Consider the following 24,722-nt stretch of genomic DNA (forward strand, 5'->3'; position numbering starts at 1 on the left):
GATTATGAAGCCCTACAAATCCAAAATAACTCAGTGAAATGAAAAATTTATTCAAATTTACACCCCGGGTCTCAGTAGGTTAATATGACTATACATTGCCTCATGCACATGACATGAATTGATATGTATTTAAAATCACTTACCCATCAAGGACAGCATCGATCCCGTGCACCAAAGCATATCTTCATCTGAATCCTCCATAGAGCCAACATTGCTATTAGCCGCCATGCCATGGTGTTGACAGGTAATGTAGACCAGCTACAGACAGTATATTGTTCGAACTAAGTCACTACGAATTCAGTAGACTGCGCCTACTGCTGGCGTAACTTAGCTTAGCTTAAATGGCTACCTACGTTTTTGTGAGAACGAGTACTATTCGTTAGGAAAGGTGTCCGTCACTTTTGGGAAGCCTGGCAAGAACTGGGAAGTGATATGGCATGGCACATTTGAATACCAACATGATACCATAGGTCCAAAAGACTGTCACTCAGGACAAATAATTGGTTGACAGCCAATGAAAATCACAGAATCTAGAAGAGGACAGCTTAAGCTTTTTTTCATGAACAATTTACATGGAAAAGGCACATTATGTGGTCGGGAAAATTTTGAGAATATTAGCTTGTGTTTACGTATGTGTGGGTTACCATTTTTCTCTACATGGTGAGCAAGCTAATAAACAACTTTATAGACATTCATACCCCATGTGTAAACAATAGGGAATTTTCATGGTACGTTCAAAATGATCATCTGGTGAACTATTGTGTGTAAACGGCTGAAAAGTGGTACGCACAATACAATATTAGTACTTAGCAATATGAGCTGGATGTTTGGCTAGCATTTTACATAAATTTAACTTTGAAAGTCACGACGGGCCCACTAGGGGACGCTTCTGCAGTAATTAATACACTTCAACGTATACTCCAATCCATGTACATACTTGCTTTGCGCACATAGCACATAGCACAAACACATTATATTACATTACACTCCATTATATTATATACATGACCATCCCCTTCCCCCACCATCACCATACAATCACTCACTCACACTTGCATGCTACTGACTCACTGCTTTTACATACTGCATTACTACACATTGCACTCCCTGTTATCAATGTACTGCTACTGACACACTAAACACCATCCCTCCAACACACCCTCACGTCCTACGGAACATCAGCCTTGCAATGGTACCCATCAACTTATCAGCTTGTTAAAAAATAATGTACAAACCCATGTTCTTCTTAAATCCCTGTTTTAATTTTGACATTGATGAGGAAAGAATGTGCCTGACCACCCCGAGACCAACTGCAGCATCCCCTGAAATGAAATGATAGTCCTGCCTTCAGTATTGCATGTCCAACTTTAAATTCCTCATACTGTTTTACTGTGTGCAATCAAATACCTATAATACGACAGTTGAAAGGTGCGGCCCACTGGCTCTTGTCTCTCCTTTGTTTGTAAAATGAAATTAAGGTGCTGTCTCGCTCCTCATCATTATCACCCGCATCCAAAGAAAGTTGCAAAGGCGGCAGATGTTGTGCTCCCTCTTTCACTTCCCCCAGGAACTGTTTCATGGCTTCGATCGGTGTTTCTGCAGTTTTCCAATCTGTAAGGGAAAAACAAGGAATATGAGTAATAATTATTACACTTTATTACACCTCTCTATCAGGTTGCCGTTAAAGCAACACTAAAGCACTTTTCCTGTCGCACTATCGCTATTTGTTTATCCAGCACCGGCTTATATAACAATGTCCACAGACAAAGTATAGTTTGTCGCATGATTTTATGAAAGTATGATGTATTGCAACATCGAAGCATTTGTGGTTTCTTATGTCTCATTCCGTCGAACTACAGATCCACTGCCCGATCTGGTACGTTCATCCTGTTACGAGTTGATGAACCATTGAAATGAGTTTGGAAACATTATTTTAAAGTACAAACAAACTCTTTAGTGTTGCTTTAATAACTTTCAAGACAGCTTCACTGTCATCCCAACTCAAGTTCCGTATTTGGAATATAATGTATATTTTTTGTGTTGCTTTGTTACCTGGTGCAACACGCAAGGCCTGGGACGGTCTGGGATGGGATGGTCCTGGGACCTCCATGTCAGCCACTGGGACATTACTGTAGGAACTTACAACAGAAATAAAACAAACAAATAAAATTGTGATTAGTTATGCATTCGCGTGCCAAATGGCCCTGATGTGTGGAACAGAGAAAATCAAAGAAAAAGTTGGGCATCAAAGAATTATTTACATTTACCATAAATTAGCACACCTCAGCAGAGGTGTGCTAATTTACTTACCGTTCTGATTTACTGATTTACCATTCTGCACACAGGCTGGCATGATCCGGAAGCTCGGATATGAGGAATTCTGTGTCACACACAGGACATACCTGTACACAAGAGAATATCAACTAAATCAAACTATTACTTAATAACATACAAAAAAATGTGAACACAGAAATGTAAAAAAACAACAAAAATCAAATCCACCACCACTTTCTCTTGCTTTCAAATACAGTTATTTAAAATTACCCCTTGCTCCTCTGCTGTGCCAACGTGGTCAGTGTCCTCCTCATCATCATACACAGTCACCACATCCTCCTGCTCCTTTTTTTTTTTTTCCAATGATATAACAACAAAGTTAGTGTGCACTCAGACAAATTATTGGGTTGTATGCCATAACTTCTTAGCCAGGTAACAGCACAATGTTAAATTTCACTACAGCACTATCAAATAGATTTTTACCCCCACCTCTAACAGTTTATAAGTTCAAACAAAGCAGCCATGAAGTAAAAGTATGCCTATTGAGAGTGTTCAGATGTTTTGTACAAAGAGAAAGAGTCTGATCCAATAGACTAATCACTTTATAACATTCATGTTGAATCAAAGTATAGCACTTACAACTGCTGTTGCTGTGCAGTTCTCTGCATGCAAAGTCAACATTTGCAATGGCATGCTGTGATTGCAGACAAGGCAGGCCACCTGTGGCATGCGGGCAAACTCTGCAGAGTTATAAGGCAGTGGCTCAGTGTCTAACTCTTCCTGCACAGGAGCCAAGAAAATAACGTTCTTCCCATTGTTAGAAGCAGATTTTAACTGCCGCCCAGTGTAGCCTTCCGCATCTAAGGGAACCACCATTAACTTCCTTTGGCCACTGCCTCCTAAATCAGAAACACAGAATCACATATCATACTATTGGGAAAGTGGGGAACATCAAATCAGCTGTAGGAATACCAGCTCAGTAAGTACATTTTCCACGGAATTGCCCCAATATCAATTCTGTGATCAGTACCTGTAGCCTTGTAGAACATCCACCGGCCTTCCAACGGTTGCACTTTGGAGAACTCCTTCTCCACCAGGGACACAATCTAATAAAACAAAAGTTATAAAAGGCTGATGAGGAGCAGATTGAGTGGCACTGTCAAGGGAAATTACATAAATTGTTATTGTAAGTAAACAGTAAACAAAAATTAAACCTCAGAATGGTTGTTGTCCTCTGACACCGTCAACAGCCTCCTACCCAGGCCTGCTCGTGACAACAGCAAGTCTTGAGACCCTTTTGGTGTCACATCAGCGGGCCTGGGTAAGACATAAATTGACATGTCTATAGTTTTCGGAGGCGGAGGGGTTCTTGCAGGGCTGCAGAACCTGCCCTTTCCTCTTTTGGCCTCTCGAGGCTGGAACATGCCCGGGAACTGTCTATAAAATGGGAGAGACAAAACAATACTCAAGGGAGCTGTCAGTATAATTCATACAAAATATAAACGCTAAATATGTACAGTATAAGGTTATTATAAAAAATACCAACAATATAAAAAAAAACACTTTTTATTTGTGGCCTACCTTTTCACCGAATTGTTTACTCTAGTCGGGATGTCAGTAGGGGCAGGGGCAGGGGCAGGGGCAGGGGTGATGGGGGCCGGGGTAGTGGCCCTTGACAGAGCCTCTAATAGTGCAGAGGCCATTGTCTCGACCATTCTCTGTAATTGAAAGAGTAATGTAACTGAGGGCTAAAGGACTGTATGGGATTGAGGATCTGTGCCGCCTGGGTGGCGTCAGTCAAAACACCGGTTGAAGCAGTATAGTTTCTTTATTATCCTTTCCAACAGGTTCCACATGAGTGTGGATAAACTTATACGTATATGAATGTGTGGTCTGTAAAGAACCAAATAAAATGCTATTAGTAATATGATTACTAAATAAAGTGTATCGCTATCTCTCCATGAGCACAACTTGTATTAATTACACACGTAACATAAACAGCATTCACTCATCCCCTGAATGCTAAATCTCCGCTTAGCATGCTAGTCACTTGCATATTAACGTAAACAACCCATCCCACCTACAATACACATAACCGAACATTACTTTTACTTACTTTGTTGTCATGGACGCACACAACTTTAACTTAAAGGTAGTAAACTCACTCTGTATTAATATCTCTATCAAGCTAACGTCATGACCAACTCTCTGGTAATACTACTAACGTCTGATAAACCTAAACATGAGACTGCACGAGGGAGCGTCGCCAGGCAACCACACCTCAACAAAATAAGAGTCTTTCATACAGCCGCCCCCAAATTGCGAAAGCAATTTGCTCATCAGAAAGACTCATCAGCCGGGTCTCCGGCAGACGACGGTTGGTCTCCATCTTCGTCCGGGATGGCGGGCAGACGGATGAGTCGAGCCACGGGCCTGGTGTAGATTCGGTCCTTTACCCGAACGTCTGCTGACCTCACATGACCATCTACACTCCGATGGACTCTGACAATCTTCCCAACGGGCCAACTTGCTCTAGGAAGCTGCGTATCCACCATTAGGACTACAGCGTCCACAGTGAGGTCTTCTGGGGTGTCGTGCCATTTCTGGCGGAGCTGGAGGGTGGGCAAGTAATTCCGTATAAAGCTTGCCCAGAACTGGTCCGCCATGATTTGACACTGCTTCCACCTCTTCCTGGTCAGACCCTTGTCCATAGGGTATACCACTTGTGGTAGTGAACCATCTGGCCGCCCCATCAAGAGGACATTTGGTGTGACTGGATCCTCATCGGCTATACTGGATGATGTATAGCCTAAAGGCTTGGAGTTTAAGATGGCTTCCACTTCCAGCAAGACTGTGTAAAGCACTTCTTCCGACACTGACTGAGCTCCAATCACAGTGTACAGAGCAGTCTTTGCAGATCTTATTTCTCGTTCCCAAGCTCCACCGAAATGTGGAGCTGCAGGGGGGTTGAAGTGAAAGGCAATCTTCTGCTTTGCCAAGAGCTTCTGCAGTTCTGGATGCATGCTACTGAAAGCTTCACGTAGCTCCTTCTCACCGGCCTTGAAATTGGTCCCTTGATCTGAGTAGACCTCTGCAGGGGTCCCCCTACGGGCTATGAACCTTCTGAGGGCCATCAGATAAGAGTCGACATCTATGCTGTGCAAGAGGTCGAAGTGCACAGTACGGGTTGTGAGGCATTTAAAGATAATGCCCCACCTCTTTTCTGTGCGGCGACCTATCTTCACCTGGAACGGCCCGAAACAATCAACACCAGTTGAGAAGAATGGCGGCTTGAAGAGGCGTAGCCGAGCGACAGGTAAGTCTGACATCTTAGGCACCACGGGACGGGCTTTCCACCTACGGCACTCTGTGCAGTGGTGCTGTATGCGTCGGATGGCCTCTCTCCCACGGAGGAGCCAGAAAGTGCGTCGCATCTCGGCATACACACGCTCAGGCCCCGGATGGCAGAGACGAGCATCGAAATCCTGTATCAGGAGTTTGGTGGCTGGATTGGCAGGATCTAAGACGATCGGATGAATGGTGCTGGTCTCTAGCGCCTCTGCTCGCCGTAGTCTTCCCCCAACTCGTATAATTCCTCCAGGATCCAACTCCGGGGACAGGGTAAGTAGACGACTGCTGCGCTGTACAGGCTTACCAGCTTTGAGCAGGCGCAGCTCTTCTGGGAAACTATCTTGTTGCGCCCGTTTCAAGATTATCACCTCTGCTTCTTGATAGTCAGATGCTGACGGGACACCAGGCTGATCGGCCGCCCCATGAAGCTCCTGTACGGTAGCCTCAACTAAGTCTTTCCAGGAGGAGGCGTTCTGCAAATCAGCACCAGGTTGTTCATCTGTTGACGTCAGCCCGCAGAATGTAGACTTACGGTACTCTGACGGATCAGGCTCTGATACTGTGGACGGATTTCCAGGCCATTCCTCTGGCTCTTTCAGCAGGAAAGGCGGCCCAAGACTCCAGCGGTTGGGCTTTGCAAGTTCATCTAGAGTCTTGCCCCGCGTTATGTCGTCCGCAGGATTCTGGGCCGAGTCTACGTAGCGCCAGCAGCTGGGCTCTGTTAATTCTTGAATTTCAGACACACGTGTGCCCACAAATACTTTAAACCGGCATGATTCGGATTGGAGCCACGTTAGCACAGTGGTGGAGTCTGTCCATAATATGGTCTTGTCTATGCGTAACGTGAGCTCTTTCTCCAACAGGCTGGCCAACTGCGCACCAGTAAGAGCACCACAGAGCTCTAATCTTGGCATTGAGGTTTGGCGACGCGGAGCCACTCTTGATCTGGCTACCAGGAATGACAGGTAAACTCTTCCTAGTGTGTCTTCAGACCGTAGATATGCGACCGAGCCATAAGCTTTCTCTGAAGCATCACAGAATATGTGAATCTGTCTGGTGAGCACATCAACTTCTGCTGGTACATACGGTCGAGGCAGTGACACACTTGGCAGTACCTGTAGCTCCGCTTCCCACTCATTCCATGCTTGCAGCAGATCTTGGGGGAGGAGTGGGTCATCCCAGTTGCGCTGCTTGTCCCAGAGGCGTTGGACAAGGCACTTCGCCCGCGTTGTGTATGGCAGAATATAACCCAACGGGTCATATTGTCGGGCAAGGACCTTATACACATTGCGCATCGTCAGGACTCCATATTCGAAGGGTCTGTGCTTGTAGCCAAGGCGATCAGACTCCCAGTGCCAGATAAGTCCAAGCGCCGATTCAGGATGGTTTGCATCACCCTGCGAAAGCCAGTGTTCAAGGCTGTCAGACCTGGCCTCTCTCGGTAAGTGACTAATAACTCTTGGGTTGCTGCTTGCCCACTGGCGAAGGTCAAAGCCACCAGTGGCGAGTAGCTTACGCAGTTTATCTACGAGCTGCTTGGCTTCTTCAACTGTTGCAACACTTTGTAAACAGTTATCCACATAGAAACACTGCTCTACTGACTGCCTCACATCTTCTTCAGAGGAGCTGTGCTCCTTGACATGTTGCTGAAGTGCGAACGTGGCACAGCATGGTGAGCAGGTTGTGCCGAATGGTAAGACTTGCCACTCGTACACATCTGGGGGATCTTCTCGTCTCATGTCTCTCCACACAAACCGGAGGAGTGGCCTGTCTTCGGGTAGGAGCCTCACTTGATGGAACATACTCCGTATATCACCGCTAATGGCTACAGCACACTGTCTGAAGCGCAGTAAGACTCCAAGAAGAGAGGCACCCAGAGTGGGTCCTGGCAGTAAAACTTCATTCAGGTTGAGGCCACGAAACTGGTAAGAGCAGTTAAACACTATTCGATTCTTCTCATTGTGCCTCACTAAATGATGGGGAATGAACCATGATTCGCCCTCTACTGAGAAGTCTGCACTGAGCTTCATAACTGATCCTGCTCTGACCAGCTTGTGGATCTCCTCACAGTACGCCTCTGCGAGCTGTGGATCCTTTGCCAGTCTCTTCTCTGTACTCCTCAGACTCGGCATGACTGCCTCCTTGGTGGCTTGGAAAAGGGGGATCTGACGTTTGCGCAGCAGGGGAGTCGCATATCGTAATACACCCTCTATCTCCACACGCGTCGTCTTTGTCTCCAGCAACTCTACTGCCTCTTGGTCTTCTTTCGATCGGACGACTATCTTGTCGCTCCGAAATGGAAGCACATCCACCTGCCACAATTTCTGGACATCTGCCATCAGTCCAGCTGTTTGAGGGGAGACCGTGGTGAACAGGCACTGCTGTTGTGTCAGGGTCTGCTGAACCAGCCGGGTGGGGCCTTGAAGGGTCCATCCCAGCCGAGTACAGATAGCAGCTGGCCCTCCTGGTGGGCCCATCCTCACAGGCTCGACTGGGGTAAGGAGGTGAGGGTGATCAGCACCTATGAGTATGAGAGGTTTCACCCGATTAAACGGCTTGAGGGGAAGACCAACAAGGTGTTTGTACTTCTTCTGAAGGGACACGATGGGGTACGAGTGTTCAGCTAGACAGAGGCGTTGTGATGTGAAGGCTCGCGTAATCCTAAAGCTTTTCTTTGGCTGAGCAGCTGGGGATAAGCGAAAAGACACACATGCACCTTTGAGCACCTCGACGTCCTGTCTTATGGTACGCAGGTTTAGATCTTCAGGAGTGCTCTCTAGCCCTAGCTGTTTGGCTGCCTCCGGGAGTAGCATTGTACGCTCAGAGCCGTCATCTAAGACAGCGTACGTCTCTAGTGTACGGTCCTGGCAGCTAAGCAGCACTTTAACAACCTTCAGTAGTACTCTACTGCAATCGGATGGACGGTCGATGTAGAGGACTTCCGTGGCAGTGCTGACTAAGCAGTTCTCCTCTTCGGGTGGCTCAGATATGTCTCTCTTATTGACCTCGTGGAGGACCTTCAGGTGTTTGCCTTGACATATCTCACAGAGCTTCTTGAGATCACACTGGGCTGCTAGATGGGCCCTCCCACAGCGCCAGCATCGTTTGTTTGCCTTGATCCACTCGCTCATTTGTTCTCTTGTGAGTTTTTGGATAGCTTGGCACTTATTCAGAAAATGCTCTGAGCTCTGACAGTATGGACAATAGAACTTTGCTATGTTTCTCTTCTCAGACGACGCTGGGGGTTGATGTGACAGAGCTGTGGCTGTAGAGCCCTCTGCACTGTGCAACACAGAAGCTCCATGTCTGTTCTGCCTCTTCTCAATCTTAGAGCTGTGTTGCCCCTCAACTTTGCTTGTCAGTTCAACCTCATAGCCTTGGCACCAGGACTCATATCTTAGCCACTCTGCAAGGTCCATCAGGGTATATGTGACCCCTGGTCGCTGAAGCATCTGGCGACGAAAGTCGGCCCTCTGCTCAGGGGGGAGTTTTGTGAGGAGGCGGGCAACGTGTGAGCTGCATTGAAGTTCCACATCTCCATCAGGCCCTAGGGTCTGGAGCATACCTACAAGGGACTGTATTTGCAGTGCAAACTTCTCGAAGGCTGCGACATCACCACGCTTGACCTCTGGTGACTCCATAACAGTGGCTATTCTCTTCAAAGCCACATGATGCGGCTGTCCAAATTTCTCATTTAGGGCTGCCATTGTGTCGGAGTAGGGAGTGGGCGAATTGAGGTAAGAATCAGCAACCAGACAGGCATCTTCAAGTTTTAGGTGATCGATGAGCACCTGATATTTGAATAGCTCAGTGCTGTCTGCAGGCAAAAGATTTTCTAAGGCTAATTTTAGTCTCGCAAACTCCATTGGGTCTCTATGACAGAAGAATGGGATCTTCGGCTTGGGCCCTCTGTACACTTTCTCTTCAGAGGTGGATGTATGGGGGTTGCCTTGGCGTGGAGGTGCATAGCTTGGTCGGGGGCTAGGAGAATATCCAGGGCGTGGACCAGGGCTATACCGTGTTCTATGGTTTGCGGGTGCTAGAAGGCGGGTTGGCGATGGTTGGAATGGAGTAGGCCTGCTAGGCAGCGGAGACCTGGGAAAATAGCTTGCTCCGGGAGCTGAGGGCAAACTGCTTCTCATTGTTGGGCCAGCGGCTGCACCCTGTTTCAGGAGGTGCAGTTCACCCATCATCCTGTCTATGGCTGAAAACATTTTTTCTTTATCATAATAGCCTAATGATGGCTCTAATGGCTCTATTGGTGGCCATGGTGGGGGAGGTGCCAAATCACTGTTGTCATCCTCTTCGTTTGTGGCGCTTGGCGCAGTTACTGGAGCTGGAGGTAGCGGCCACTCTGACTGCTGGTACTCTTGTTTGATGTCACCTAGAACCTTAACTGTATCGGTCAGTGACTTCATGTCTTTCTGCATATCTCTGAGATGGGCAATGCTTCGTAACATATACTCCTGGGATTGGCGCAGATTCATGTTTTCTCTACGAATCTCCTGTAGCTCAGCTTTGCATGCAGCAGTGAAGTCTTCTTCACTATGTTCAGGGGAAGAGGGAGAGAATGCCTGGTGCTCTTCACGCCACTTACCATGCTCTGCACCGTGGCTGGGGAAGTACTCGTCCTCTTGTTGTTCGAGGGCTGGGTCCCACTGCACCTGGCGCCTGGAGTATGAAGTGTGTAAGCGAGCGGTGGGTGTCATCTGGACTGGTCCCCCCATGTTGGGTCTCCACTCACTTTCCTGCATGTGTCCATGCATAGCCGCTGCTTTAGGAGAATGTTGATAGCTGGCTGTATCAAGCTCATAGTCATTTAGGTAACTGGGTAGGCGTGTGTGCCGCTTTGGTCTAACTGCTTCGCTGCTTTCTTCCATCTTGTTCCCAAATCAACACAGCATCCGGCTCGAAGGACCATAATGTAACTGAGGGCTAAAGGACTGTATGGGATTGAGGATCTGTGCCGCCTGGGTGGCGTCAGTCAAAACACCGGTTGAAGCAGTATAGTTTCTTTATTATCCTTTCCAACAGGTTCCACATGAGTGTGGATAAACTTATACGTATATGAATGTGTGGTCTGTAAAGAACCAAATAAAATGCTATTAGTAATATGATTACTAAATAAAGTGTATCGCTATCTCTCCATGAGCACAACTTGTATTAATTACACACGTAACATAAACAGCATTCACTCATCCCCTGAATGCTAAATCTCCGCTTAGCATGCTAGTCACTTGCATATTAACGTAAACAACCCATCCCACCTACAATACACATAACCGAACATTACTTTTACTTACTTTGTTGTCATGGACGCACACAACTTTAACTTAAAGGTAGTAAACTCACTCTGTATTAATATCTCTATCAAGCTAACGTCATGACCAACTCTCTGGTAATACTACTAACGTCTGATAAACCTAAACATGAGACTGCACGAGGGAGCGTCGCCAGGCAACCACACCTCAACAAAATAAGAGTCTTTCATACAAGTAATCTGTTAATAATATGTTATTGTTTTCACTATTTGGTAGACTATTTATTTGTCATGCTCTTATCAGTTGTAACATCGTCAAAACATATCCTATCAGAATAAGAAATAGTAACTTTAGCTGCCAAACACTGTTATTCGCTATCCTGGCTAACGTTTATCCTAGCACTTACAATGTTAAACTCATCATTTTGTACTTGTTACAATCATGGTTGAAAAACTCCCAACAACAATAAAAGAAAGCAAAGCTATATCTGTATCACAGAATTGGATGTTGTTTCATTACAAACAATAAGTCAACAATGGTGGAAGGGCATTATGAAAATGCAGTGCTGTACGTCCCATTACGACCTATTCATTCGATTTGTCTTTGCGCCATCCACTAGCCTACATTTTGAGACGTCAATTTTGGAATGCGCAAGACAAAATTCAGATTTTCGCGCTAACTTTGTGTAACATTCTGAGCAGGCTCACAGAGTACCTCATAGAAAAATGACAGTACCTGACATTACATCACATTAATGTCACATTATCTCTAGTTAATCCACCTCTAGCGACCGAATTAACCGAGGAAAAAAAATACTTTATTGTTTCCCCTTCAAATACACATATTCTCATTAACAGTTCAGGGAAAACTATTTCGTTAATAATCATCATAGTAAGGCATTGATGATCTAGCAGCTAACTAGATTGCTAACTGTGTTAATGGCTAGCTATTACAAGAAACACTGACAACATTTGCTATAACTGTACTTAGTTATCTGGTAAGCTTTTATCACAGACGGTGTAACCATCAATCACTTTTATAATTTATGAAATTATGGCATAGCTGCTACATGATAAATGGAAACCATAAGAGATGATTTGTCTCAGATCAAACCTTACTGAAGTCAGTAGTGCTAGCAGCTAAACACAAGCCGGAGTTCGTAACGTCAACTTCTAACCTAGCCACTTGCTAACGGCTGCGTAATTTATTTAGGGTGTTCAGATGTTGTTTTTACCGTCACTCTCACCCTGAATATCGTCAGACAATATGAAGAAGTCTCATCTAAGTGTAGGGCAAGGAAATGTGTATACTTACAGAGGATGGTGGCGGTGGTGGCGGCGGCTGACCTTGCCCATGTCCGTCCATTGTTGGATTACTGCTAAACTGGCTGCTGTCTGATGAAGTGCAGTTAAAACAAAGTCTTTTTAAAGCATATATATAAGTGTCATATATAAGTGTCTCTGGTTAAAATCAAAGATTCTAGAGCGGGGCGAATCCACGAACGCGCTCTTGAATCTTTGGTACAGATGGTACGGGTTGAGAATGCTCCTTTCTTTCCCGCACATCGGGACTCCCGAAGCATCGGGACTTTAATTAAAACTGCAACCGCAAGGGGGCAACATAAGACCGCCTTAATAAAAGGAAGGTTCGGCTCATACCGGAAAACACGGAAAAACCCGAAGACACCGCGCTGGTGACAAGCGGAGAAAAGAGACATCACGCTCGGCATGTCAGATTGCAGTTTCAGAGTTTTCGAATGTTTTACAGCGTACCTCACAGCTGGCTCTCTCACTCGACGTAGCCTATAACTCAGTCAGTCCAGCAGAGATGCCAGAGCAACGTTTTGGTCAATGGAGAGGGAGAGAAATGCTCCGCATATCCGTCTCATTTAATCCGTCTCATTTAATCATTAAAATGAAGGTGATGACTGGCGAAATTATAATCAAACGACGTTTCAATAAACCATTGTTGAAATTAATGAAAATGGTTTTAGAAGCCTTCAATTCAACCTGAAAGACTCGATATAGGCAACCTTAGATTAATTCATTAATTCATTACGGTTACAAGACCGCATTTCCGTGAATAGGCTATTATTGTCAAGGCGAAGACGAAAGAGATGGACAAGATGGACATTTAGGCTACATTTATGTTAGGAATACTTAGAAATGTGTAGGCCTATAGGCTATTTTAAAACGGAGGCATGTTCATTTTAACCGGCGACGCTGGGTAGCCGTGGTGTACTGGTTAGTGCATCGCGACGCAGGGCAGCCGTGGTGTACTGGTTAGCACATCGGGCTTGTAACCGGAGGGTTGCCGGTTCGATCCCCGACCAGTCCACCACGGCTGAAGTGCCCTTGAGCAAAGTACCTAACCCCTCACTGCTCCCCGAGCGCCGCTGGTTGGGCAGGCAGCTCACTGCTCTGGGTTGTGTGATTCACCTCACTGTGTGTTCACTGTGTGCTGTGTGTTCACTAATTCGGTTAAATTGGGTTAAATGCAGAGAACTGAATTTCCCTCACGGGATCAAAAAAGTATATATTCTATTCTATTCTATTCTAGCTTACCCAGCACTTTATCACAGATTTTGTCCCCACCACTTTTGACAACTGAAAATAAAACGTATTTAACAGAAATATCTTTAATAGGCCTACATGCCTATCATGTCACTTTACTTATAACCGTAGGCTACATGATTGGAGAAGATCGCGCATTTTGTAACATTATAACAATGGATGGTCAGATATGCGATAGGGCAGTGAGGGTGATTCATTGTAACCATCGACTAGTAGGCCTAGCTCCGCAAAAGAAGTTTCTAGCAACTTAGAATTATATGGATCTCGTTATGCATGTTCATGTTGATTCAGAGATAGACATAGACTACCGTGGGCTACTGTGCGTCAATATAACAGCATTTTATCATGTGGTGAATTAATGACTAACGTCAGTTTAACATGTCAGAACTTTTGATCGGCGTTTCAAGTGCATGCCGCGAATAGGCTAAATGAACTCGACTGACTGAATCCTTTATATTTCTTGGCTAAGTGCGAAGAAATTGACACTCGAACTGTGGCGTAAATGGTTGAGGCATCTTAATCATACGTCAGCGACCGGGGTTCAAAACTTACTCTACGAACCTCCGGAACCCATTAAGACAAGAGGCATTATTTTATTTAAAAGTTTTGCGATTTTTTTATGATTGCGATGTCTGCTGAAAAGAAAAGTTAATATGTGAATTCGTGGTTCAGCGCACACACACACACACACACACACACACACACACACACACACACACACACACACACACACATTTTTACATTTACATAATAGAGCTCGGGCACACGCCTCGCATTCTAGGAATATCGCCGCCATTTGGTAGCGCACTGAACGTAATATCCATTCATTCAGATGCACAAGACAAGAAGCAGAAATAGTAGCGATTTATTCTTTTCCTCTTGCGATCGTGGGTTGCACTGTTACACCCCACTACACAGCAACATACTACCAAGAAGGCAAAAACTAAGTAACAGGAACACACTAAAAGGCGGGAGTAAATCCATAGTAATCCATAGTAAACTAAGGAGTGAAGCTGCCAATGTGGCTGTGCCCGCGAAGTTTTGATGTCATGATCCCGAGCCCTAGTGTCAGGAAGTGTCTGTCGAGAGAGAGGGGGGAGGGAGGCAATCGTCCAATGCCGCATACAGGTAGGCTATAATGTCTAGTGAACTGGTTAGACAAGTGTGGGGGAGGGGGAATGATCGCACAAGACAATTACTCTTCATGAAATGGGTAGTCTCACAGACGTTTGTCGATGTTTACGTAGCCTACTACATCACTTGCGAAATCGGACGTGGCACATAGAATTATTAGGCTACTGGATTTAATATAGCATAGACTTTGTTCATCCTATATTAGCCTATATTAAAATGTAATGTGCTGCGGGGAAGCATTGGGGAAGTCAGTTTAAGTTGTCCTGTAACAATTTGCCTCTTATTATAAGAGTATGCAGCCACTACGCACATAATAGTCTAGGTTACGGGCGGATGCGAGCAACCCCATGCAAAAGAAGGCCTTAAGTTAACGGACTGAAGGCCTGTTTACATGTCAAACATGCATTAAATCTAAGAAACGAAAAACACAAATATCATGTATTGTGTCGTAAACAGTTAATGACTTCGTGGCCACTATGCGCAACTGCATCGCGCAGTGAGCTGAAGGATAGGAGGACCGACACTTAGGCCCTTTCCGAAACGGATCCCTACTCACTTCGACTCGGTTAGCGAGTGAACTTCCTTTTCAAGTCCACTCGTGGGTACGGAGAACACTCGCATTTGAAGGGTTAGGGGGTAAAAACAGCGCTACATTTCGGATGCGCTTGAAGGGAGAAGGAAGTTGACGTCATATTCGTTTTCATAGAAATTATGAAGCCAATATATATTAAATCGCCAATTAAGATGTTCTGGACACCCCTATGTATTAGGATATACATCCCTCTTCTCTCCTTTCATTACTATGAGTGAGGAGTTGCATTTTATGCTTTATTTAACATCAAATTATAAAAGTGCTGTAGGCCTAAATGCGACCTGCACATGTGTTCAAATATTACAGCCTACTTCTGTACGATCTTGCACATTTTACTGAGTATCAAACTGAACATGAGTTGTTACAATGTATAGCTTAAATCACGCTTTTGTCTGTAAATGCCGTCATACGGACCAAAAAACAACTGGCAGGGAGATACACGAGCTGCACGAACACTTGAAAACGGTTGCACCTGCGTTTCAAGTCAGCATCGATGCTGACTTGCTCCTGGAGGCGTGGTAGCCCCTCTCCCTAGGCACTTCACTCGACTCAAAATTCGTTTCGGATGATACTTAATGTGGCGGACCCTCGCGTGAACGCGCAAACGAAGTGGAAGTGTGTAGTGTTAGGATTTAGGGGCTGGTTTCGGAAAGGGCCTTAGTTATTAACACAAAGCTTTGTAAAGCACTAACAACCACCCCTCAAAGTTCATTGTCCATAAGTCCAAACAATAAGTATAAAAATCCGACAATCCAAAACGATAACGAGATCTCCCAGAAACGAAAAACAAGTTTGTTGAGTAGCCTAGTCCTTCCAACAATCTCAGCTTTTGCGTTTGTTAAAAGGCATTCTGTCCTGCTGTATTCCAATGAGAAAAAATCATCCACAAGGTAGGCTAAGGGTCACGGTAATGCAGCATGCAGGAATCTATATAGGCCTACGCACAAAACGAATGAATGGATTATATCGGCCAAAACGAATGAATGGGTTGGGAGAGTCGTCTGGCTGTGTCAGCAGACTGCAGTCGGTCTCGAGGGGTTAAATAGCGCACGTACTTGAATTTTAATCTGAAGAAGACCAAATCAAATCAAAAAAGAAGGATTTCAAGTGTGCGAACCTTTTTCCATTTTTTTTATGATTTAGCCTAGGGTGAGATAAGGTAAATTGGGACACTTTTTGGTAGATCACAAATAAAACTATTTAAAATGCCAAACAGGGTGAAAGTGAAGACTTTTATCACTTCATATGAGTCTTAGCAACATTTCTGTGCAGAAAATATGCTTCCAAATATAATATTTTTAAAGATATTAACCTTCAAAGACCACAAGACACCATACCTCAGACCAAGAAAGTGTTCAGGTAAAATGGGACACTCGGTCAGGTAAAATGGGACAGTCAGTTTAGAATTGAAAAATGTGCAACAAATTGTAGAATAATGACAATGTTTATTTGTATTTTTTAATCATTTAATGATAGTGTTCAGATGTGTGTGTGTGTGGGTGCGTGTGTGCACAAGCACAAGCGTGCAAGTGTGTGTAAGTGTGTGTGAGTGTATGGGCCTACTTTGAGTGTGAAAAGGCTAATATGCGGCTAATATGCTAACACCTTAACGCTAATGGCAAATGTAATGTAAAAGTGTCCCATTTTAGCTGATTTTTTTGTCCCAATTTGCCTGATGCACACCAAAGTCACTAAAATTCATTTTCCTTAAAAAGTAAAGGACATAGCCCAAAAGTTTTGATATTAATTTAAACCTCTCATGAAATAGCATACATTTCATGAGAGTTTTGTATAATATTGTTTTTGTTTCAACTACAATATCCTTATGATCATTAAGACAGAATCGGCTTGCCATGGGGCTTTCCTTGCAATTATTGGGTCCACTGATGTTTTTAATCTTGGCACCTCCCATTTCTGATACTTTAGACCAATCAAAATGATTTTATTTGGTAAAGGACATATGTAGTGACAATATAATGACATGTTTTCTGATTGGCAGCTAATATTTAAAGAGATAAAGGTCTAAAACCAACTTTGTCCCATTTTACCTGATGTCCCAATTTACCTTATCTCACCCTACTCTTGTTCTGCACCTTGACCGGGGATGTGCACAAACTTTTTTACTACACTTGAATTTTAAACCAACTCTTCTCTAGCCTATATCCTATAAAAGAAGGATTTCAAGTGTGCGAACCTTTTTCCATTTTTTTTATGATTTAGCCTACTCTTGTTCTGCACCTTGACCGGGGATGTGCACAAACTTTTTTACTACACTTGAATTTTAAACCAACTCTTCTCTAGCCTATATCCTATAGCCATACTTTAATAATCAGATGTTATGCTCATTTTTGTAGGCTACACCTCACCGGCAAGCACGCACGCAAATGCTGCTTTTGCACATCTACAATATTGGCCAGGCTATATAGAATAGGCTTTTAGGACTGTATTTTGCCTTCGTGCAACTTTAGTTGTGCTCAATCTAAATTATTGTCAGTAAGGATAGGTCATATTACCAAATGGCGAACCTCGAAAATTATTTAGGATATAGAGCCGTGTCCATTACGCATGCAGTTATTTTTTAGGCTATCGTTTTATTTGAGTGTTTTTGTCTACCATGGCAAACATAGTTGAAACGTTCGCTCTAAACTTAAGTATTTCCAATCGGCTTTCACAAAACCGATGAGGTCCAGATCTCAGTGGCCTCATAGCTGCCTACAGCCATGCATAGTAAGCCTAATGATAGCCTAATAGTTATGACATTAATAGCCTATTAATGACCTCATGTCGGAATGGCACGTTGTTTGAAAAAAAAAAAGTATAGGCCTAGGCCTACCGCCGAGTGGGGATATGTCGGAATGAACAGCGGATACCAGCTGGGTTGTAAAACATTACTGTATTCGTTGATCTTATCGATGCAGTCCTTGCGGCCACTTCTCCCCATCGTAGGAAACTTTCTGTTTAGTGTTGACAACACAAAGGCCTTCACGTTGTGTGGCAGTGCTTGCTTGCCCTTCGATCCATCCCAGTTGGTGGTTTTGCACCTGTCCCTGAGTTATAGTCTATATGAGTAAGCGCTTATATGCTCTAACCGCATAATAAAAGAAGCACCTGCAGCAGTGCTTATGGCAAGGCTATTAACACCTGTCACTGAGCTATGGACAAGCAGTTATGCTCGAAAATTATCATAATAACAGACACACCTAATTGTATGTCTCTATGTTTAAACACATCAAATTAGGAAGCATTTCCGCCGCAACGTTTGCTTTCTTTTTCTGTCGGTCCGCGGTTGCTTGGTCAATTGCGCAGCAAATTATCAGATCACCGGACCTAATTTCACCCCATGTCTCGCGGACCAGCAGCAGTCTCCACGTTTCGCGGCCCATAGTTTGAGAAACGCTGCATTAAAGTGTCATTAGGTTGTAGGCTATATGTTTAGTGATTTCTTTGTGTGTTTTTCATTGTAGTGTGTGTGCATTGAGTAGTTCCTTAAAATACGGAACAAAGAGCGTCCCGTAGCCTATCTGTTCAATACGGAAGAAGACTAACTATTACTTATATATTTCTTATAACGAAACGCGAAGAAAAAATACGAGGAATGACCATCTCGTTTCTCCGCGTTTCCCCCAATACCATGGCGACAAAGAGAAATAAATATGATTTGACATTTAAGCTGATTGCTGACAAATTTGCCACACAATTCGGGAGAAGCAGCGGACAGGAGCGCCACCACAAGCAAGCACTTCTAGCCCAAATTAACATGGCAACGTTGCCTATGACTAAAGTGTCTAAGTAGGCTAGTCCTACTAATATTACATTTGATTGGTAGCATGTTTGTAGCGCGCCAGTTTACCCATCCCCTACATCAAAACAGCTTAGAATCAATCAAAGAATCAGCTGTGTCGGCGTTAGGCTGTAGGCGATTTTCTATAACCATTTTCATTCATTTCAACAATGGTTCATTGAATCGTTGTTTGAATAATTTCGCCAGTCATCACCTTCATTGTAATGATTAAATGAGATTAAGGAGTCGACTATTGACGGATATGCGGTCTTCATCATTTTGAAATGCGGGATGAAACTTTCTGCCACCTGGTGGTTGTTTGGGTACATTGCCTTAGGCTCGAAAAAAATCGGCTTGACGGCCTGCGGGATCTCTTCGGGAGTCCCGCGGGAGAAGGTGCATTCTCAACCCGTACCCACTGTATTTGTGGATCTGTGGAGCGCTGGTTCACGCAAAGAATGTGTCAAAAATCCGTAACTGTGGAATGCGAGAAATGCGATCCACAAATGCTGAATGACAATTCACAAAGGCAATTTCCAGTTTTACAAATACCATAATATTTACAAATACACATATATATTTAATATATATATATATACGAGTTACAAATTAGATTTTTTTATTTGTAAAATATATATATATATTTATTAATTTATTATTTTTATTTGTGGATATCAAAACACGCATACAAATCAAGTAATACTTGTGGATCACTGTATGCACATTTACAAATATTAATGACTCAAATTTAACTCCATAATTTTTACCAGTAATTGCACCGTGACTGTGTGATCGTAACATATGCGTCTGTGTTCACTTCAGCTCGCAATATTTGCGGCTGTCGTAGCAAACTGTTATCCTTAGTAAAATGTTGCTATTTTCAATGTTTTTTTGGGGGTAATCATATATAATACATGATAAGCCAACTACTAGGACTGTCACCTTAGATATACATTCAATTTGAACGAAATAGCCTGTCAGGTAATGCTACAGCAACTCATAACGTTAGCTGAAAGTTAGGTAGCTGCTAGCTTCTCGCTTCAGAAATTATTTTGCCAACGACGCGTTCTCCTTTCCTGATAAGTTTAGCTCAAATGCTTTCTATCATCATCTCATGTGAAGGACACCTGATTGGTAGCTTATTTTATTCTCAAATAAACCAGTTATTTCGTCGTTTTTATTTAGCCACTTTACCAGTAATTGCACAGTGTGTGTTTGAGTGTGTGAGGCCATGTAACATTGCGTCTGTCAGCTGGTAATATTTGCCGGTGTTTTAGCAAACTTGTCCTTTGTAAACTGTTACTATTTTCAATGATTTCGTGATGGTAACTATATGTAAAACATGGAAAGCTAACTACTAGGACTGTCACTTCAGAGATGTATTCAAGTTTGAACGAAATAGCCTGTCAGGTAATGCTACAGAAACTCAATAACGTTAGCTGTAAAGAGAGAAGCTCCAGAAATATTTTGTTGGTTCAGACATGCCCACGACGCGTCCATCTGTCCGGATCAGTTTCGCTCAAATGCTCAAAATCTATATCACCTCATGTGAAGGACAGCTTATTGGTAGGCTGTTTTATTATCAAATAAACCAGTTATTTCGTAGAAATATGTACCACATTTTACAGTTGATTGCAGCCAAGTTGGTTAGCTTGCTAGGTATGATCTGTCAAATATGAAAGGTGCTAACGTATCCATATCGGCGTGATGATTATGTCGAGGGTCTAACGCAAGGTTTTCGTTTATTGTCGGCTATGTTTTTGCGAGTGCATAACTGAATACTTGTAGTAAATGTGTCATAACTATTGCTTAGTTTGTGTACACTATCGATTTGTTGACCAGGACTTAATGGCGATACTGCTAACTAACGTTAACATGTTGCAAACTCAAGCGGGCATTTTCTCTACTCCACGTCGAGACGCACTGTTTTGTCTTTACGCTGCCAGGAAATAACACGATGTGTATGTGTGCATACATACGCTCTCTAGATGTTTCCAGTCATATTTTATTGCTCAAGTTGTCTTATATCAGTGTTGGTTTGCAAGCTGGTCTGCTATGTAATGTTTGGCCAAGGATTTAACACTAACTTGCTTCAAGTGAGTTCAGGCTAATGTTATTTCTCCAAATCATCAGTCAGCCTTCCAGTGACCGTGTCTTTAGTGAAAAAGGACATGGTTAGAAATTATTCAGATTGTATTGTAATAACCAAGTGAAGTTATTTACAGGCTTATCTCTTTTCTCTTCATGATTTTAGATGGAGGGGGAGAAGAGCCAGTACGCGCGGTTAAAGGGATATTCCGCCATTTTTGGAAATACGCTCATTTTCCACCTCCCCTCGAGCAAAACAATCGATATTTACCTTGCTCCCGTTCATCCAGCCATTCTGTGAGTCTGGCGACACAACTTTTAGCTTCAGCCTAGCATAGATCATTGAATCGGATTAGACCATTAGCTTCTCGCCTGCTAGCTTCATGTTTAAAAGTGACTAAGATTTCTGGTAATTTTCCCATTTAAAACTTGTCTCCTCTTAAGTTAGAAAGTGCAATAAGACCAACTGAAAATGAAACCTGGCGAAACCTGGCGTTTACACCCTCGTCTGGCGTAATAATCAAGGCAACTTGCAGACCTACCATAGGCGCAGTGATATCGTACGCAGCATCTGAAAATAGTCCCCATAGACAACAAGCAGTAGTAGTGCCAGTAGTTTGCAAGTTGCCTTGATTATTACGCCAGATGAGAGTGTAGTTCCATGTCAAATCAGCCTAGAAAAACGCCAGGTTTCACTTTCAGTTGGTCTTATTGCACTTTCTAACTTGAGAGGAGACAAGTTTTAAATGGGAAAATGACCAGAAATCTTAGTCACTTTTAAACATGAAGCTAGCAGGCGAGAAGCTAATGGTCTAATCCGATTTAATGATCTATGCTAGGCTGAAGCTAAAAGTTGTATCGCCAGACTCACAGAATGGCTGGATGAACGGGAACAAGGTAAATATCGATTGTTTTGCTCGAGGGGAGGTGGAAAATGAGCGTATTTCCAAAAATGGCGGAATATCCCTTTAATGGAGTCTCTCAGGGGAAGGAGACACTGACCACTGAGGAGCTCCAGGTCATCGGCGAGCACCAACTCCAGGACCATGAGGGGATGGACATCGGAGAGGAGGAGTACCTGGATAGCCAGCTACTGGGGGAAGAGGATGAGGAGGATGTGGAAGAAGAGGAGGAGGAGGAGAGTGATCTCCCATCAACCTCAGCTGGGTAACTATGTTTTTTTGTGTGCACGCGCGTGCGCAACTGCGCATGTGCACAATTTTCGTCGTTACAAGAGTGTTACTTGTTCTAATAATGACAGGAATAGTGGTAATAGTTTCATTACATTTATATTTACATTTATACTAATTAACATTCTTATGACAATTTATTTTGGGTTTGGTTAGCCATTCCCTGACAGGTCCCATGTCAGGTAGAAAGCGTAGACGCTTCTCTGACGCCGTGTCCTATCCCTCGTATTCTGACACAGACACAGGGACGCCAACTCCCGTTGCGTTTACACCTCGTCGGCCGCTAGGCTTAGATATAGGAAGCGTGCAGCGAGCTGTACAGACAGCCACAAAAACATTGCGTGAGGTAGATTTCTTTACAATGTTTTTCACCTCTGCAATCGTCGCTGATATCTGTGGTTTTACAAACCTTAAAGGGTGGGAACTCATTATGAGTAGTGCGTCGTATGCCAACCGTAAAGGGGGCTGGGATGAAGTGACCCCAGATGAGCTTTACAGGTTTCTGGGGCTCCTGATTTACATGGGGCTCACTTCTCTCCCTGACGTCCAGAGATATTGGGGAACCAAGTCTCTTCAGGGTTCATGGGCCAAAATGTTTATGTCACAGGATCGTTTCAAGGCTTTGCTGGCGGCTCTTCATGTTGTAGATCCAACAACCGAAAATAATAGTGATCGTCTTAGGAAGTTGCGTTATTTAATGGACCACCTCAAAGCTAAATGTCAGCAACTTTATCAGGCCGGCAAACACCTTAGTGTAGATGAACGCATGGTAAAATCGAAAGGTAGATCCGGATTCAAACAATACATGAAGGGAAAGCCAACACCCTGGGGTTTCAAATTGTGGGTTATTGCGACATCCGACTCGGGCTATACTTTAGATTTTAATGTTTACACAGGTAGTCGTGATGGGCGTGTAACTGATTTAGCTTCAAAAGTAGTCGAAGAGCTGGTTCAACCGTTCAAAGGCATGGGTCACACAGTTTGGTTCGATAATTTCTATACTTCCCCAGCTCTTATGATCAAGCTAAAGGAGTGGGGGCTAAATGCATGTGGTACTTGTAGGGTTAATCGCAAGCGATTTCCAAACGATTTCAAAAATATTAAGTTATGGAATAGAATCACAAAACGTGGGGACATGAGGTGGTGTAGGATAGAGGGAGATGTGTTAGTGGTCCAGTGGAAGGACACACGTGTAGTCTCGTGCCTGTCTAATTTCCACAATGCTAATGCTTACACAAAGGTTCAAAGATTAGTAAGAAAGGATACAGTTTGGAACAAAGTAACAGTTCGCCAACCTGCCATAATTAGTGAGTACAATCAACAGATGGGCGGTGTTGATAGGTCAGATCAAATGATAAATGCGTATAGTGTACTTCGCAAAACACAGAAGTGGTGGAAAACACTTTTCTTCCATTTTGTTGACATTGCTGTTGTCAATAGCTTCCTGTTATTTCAGGATTGGCAACGTTCTAATCCAACACCAGGACATACCTTAGAAAGGTATAGTCAGATCAACTTTAGGGAAAATCTAGCTCGTCAACTAGCAGGGATTCCTGTAGATACAGTGCTGCAGTCAAAGTCTCCAGCAGCTCAAACAGCTTATGATTCACCGTCGTCGTCATTTCATGTGGCTCATGCTACTGTTTTTGAGGAGTCACGAAAAAACTGTTGCGTATGTTACAAAAAATGTAAGATAGAAAGGAAAACTAAAATAGGTTGCAAGGCCCCAGAATGTAATGGTAAACGGTTTTGTTTTGTTAGCGAGCGGAATTGTTTTGTGGAGTACCATTCGGCCGAAGGCGACAAGTTTCGAGATTAGGTCTCTTGTGTCTAGTCACATCACGCCCAACCCCCTCTGTGTGTCTGTCTGTCTCTATGTCTGTTCAGGCCACTGTCCTGTTCTTGTACATAGTTCTTTGCTATTCATTCTTTCCTTCTTCACAGCTTTGTTCATGAGTTGAGCATACATTTTATATATGTAGATATTTTGTATACAAGTATTGTCAAATTACTACATTTTTAAATATTAATATATGTATATGTATATCCCAATACAAATGTTTGTGAATATTAAGTTGAATTGCCTTAAAATAATTTCATAATGCATCTTGTTATCCAATATCCATTTGTCTCAGTGTTGTCTTTTTACTATTGTAGTTCTAATAGTTACTGCTTGTTTGTGAATGTTTAAGTGTTATACCTGGGTTCCTGATGATTTAATATAATTGATGCATTTTAAAATAAATTGAATTTTTTTTCCCTTTAGAAAACTTAACATGTGTCAGTGTCTTTTCTCTATTCTTGTTTTTGTAACAGAATGATACACAGGGAGAAACATTCTCCATCAGCTATATTTCACCTTTAGTCTTTTCTCACTCACAAAGGTTATTGGCTCTTAAGGCTATAGTAAAACATACCACATTTAGCTATACAATATACTTAGATGGTTAAATAAACTTATTTAATTACATGACCAAT

At 43.3% G+C, this 24,722-nt stretch overlaps 1 protein-coding gene across 1 annotated transcript; it reads right to left on the minus strand.

Annotated features, from left to right (window-relative positions):
• Positions 1–908: 908 nt before the first annotated feature.
• On the minus strand, positions 909–12,240 carry LOC134099994 (uncharacterized). Its single transcript, XM_062553042.1, has 11 exons — positions 12,201–12,240; positions 3,856–3,992; positions 3,489–3,711; positions 3,305–3,380; positions 2,914–3,173; positions 2,545–2,619; positions 2,332–2,402; positions 2,053–2,138; positions 1,408–1,611; positions 1,236–1,322; positions 909–940 (listed from the first exon to the last, which is right to left on the minus strand). The coding sequence occupies exons 2-11, from the start codon at positions 3,987–3,989 to the stop codon at positions 909–911; spliced, it is 1,248 nt and encodes a 415-aa protein (XP_062409026.1). The 5' UTR covers positions 3,990–3,992; positions 12,201–12,240.
• Positions 12,241–24,722: the final 12,482 nt, after the last annotated feature.

Source organism: Sardina pilchardus, chromosome 13 (assembly GCF_963854185.1).
Source record: "Sardina pilchardus chromosome 13, fSarPil1.1, whole genome shotgun sequence".
NCBI lineage: Eukaryota > Metazoa > Chordata > Actinopteri > Clupeiformes > Clupeidae > Sardina > Sardina pilchardus.

Bases quoted from the DNA above. Each gene is read 5' to 3' on its own strand.
- LOC134099994 (XM_062553042.1), bottom strand. From the start codon at position 3,989: ATGGTCGAGACAATGGCCTCTGCACTATTAGAGGCTCTGTCAAGGGCC. The intron at 1,612-2,052 runs GTAACAAAGCAA...TTTCCCTTACAG, and splicing joins GGCCTTGCGTGTTGCACCAG to ATTGGAAAACTGCAGAAACA. The intron at 941-1,235 runs GTTTGTACATTA...ATGTGCGCAAAG, and splicing joins GGGATTTAAGAAGAACATGG to CAAGTATGTACATGGATTGG.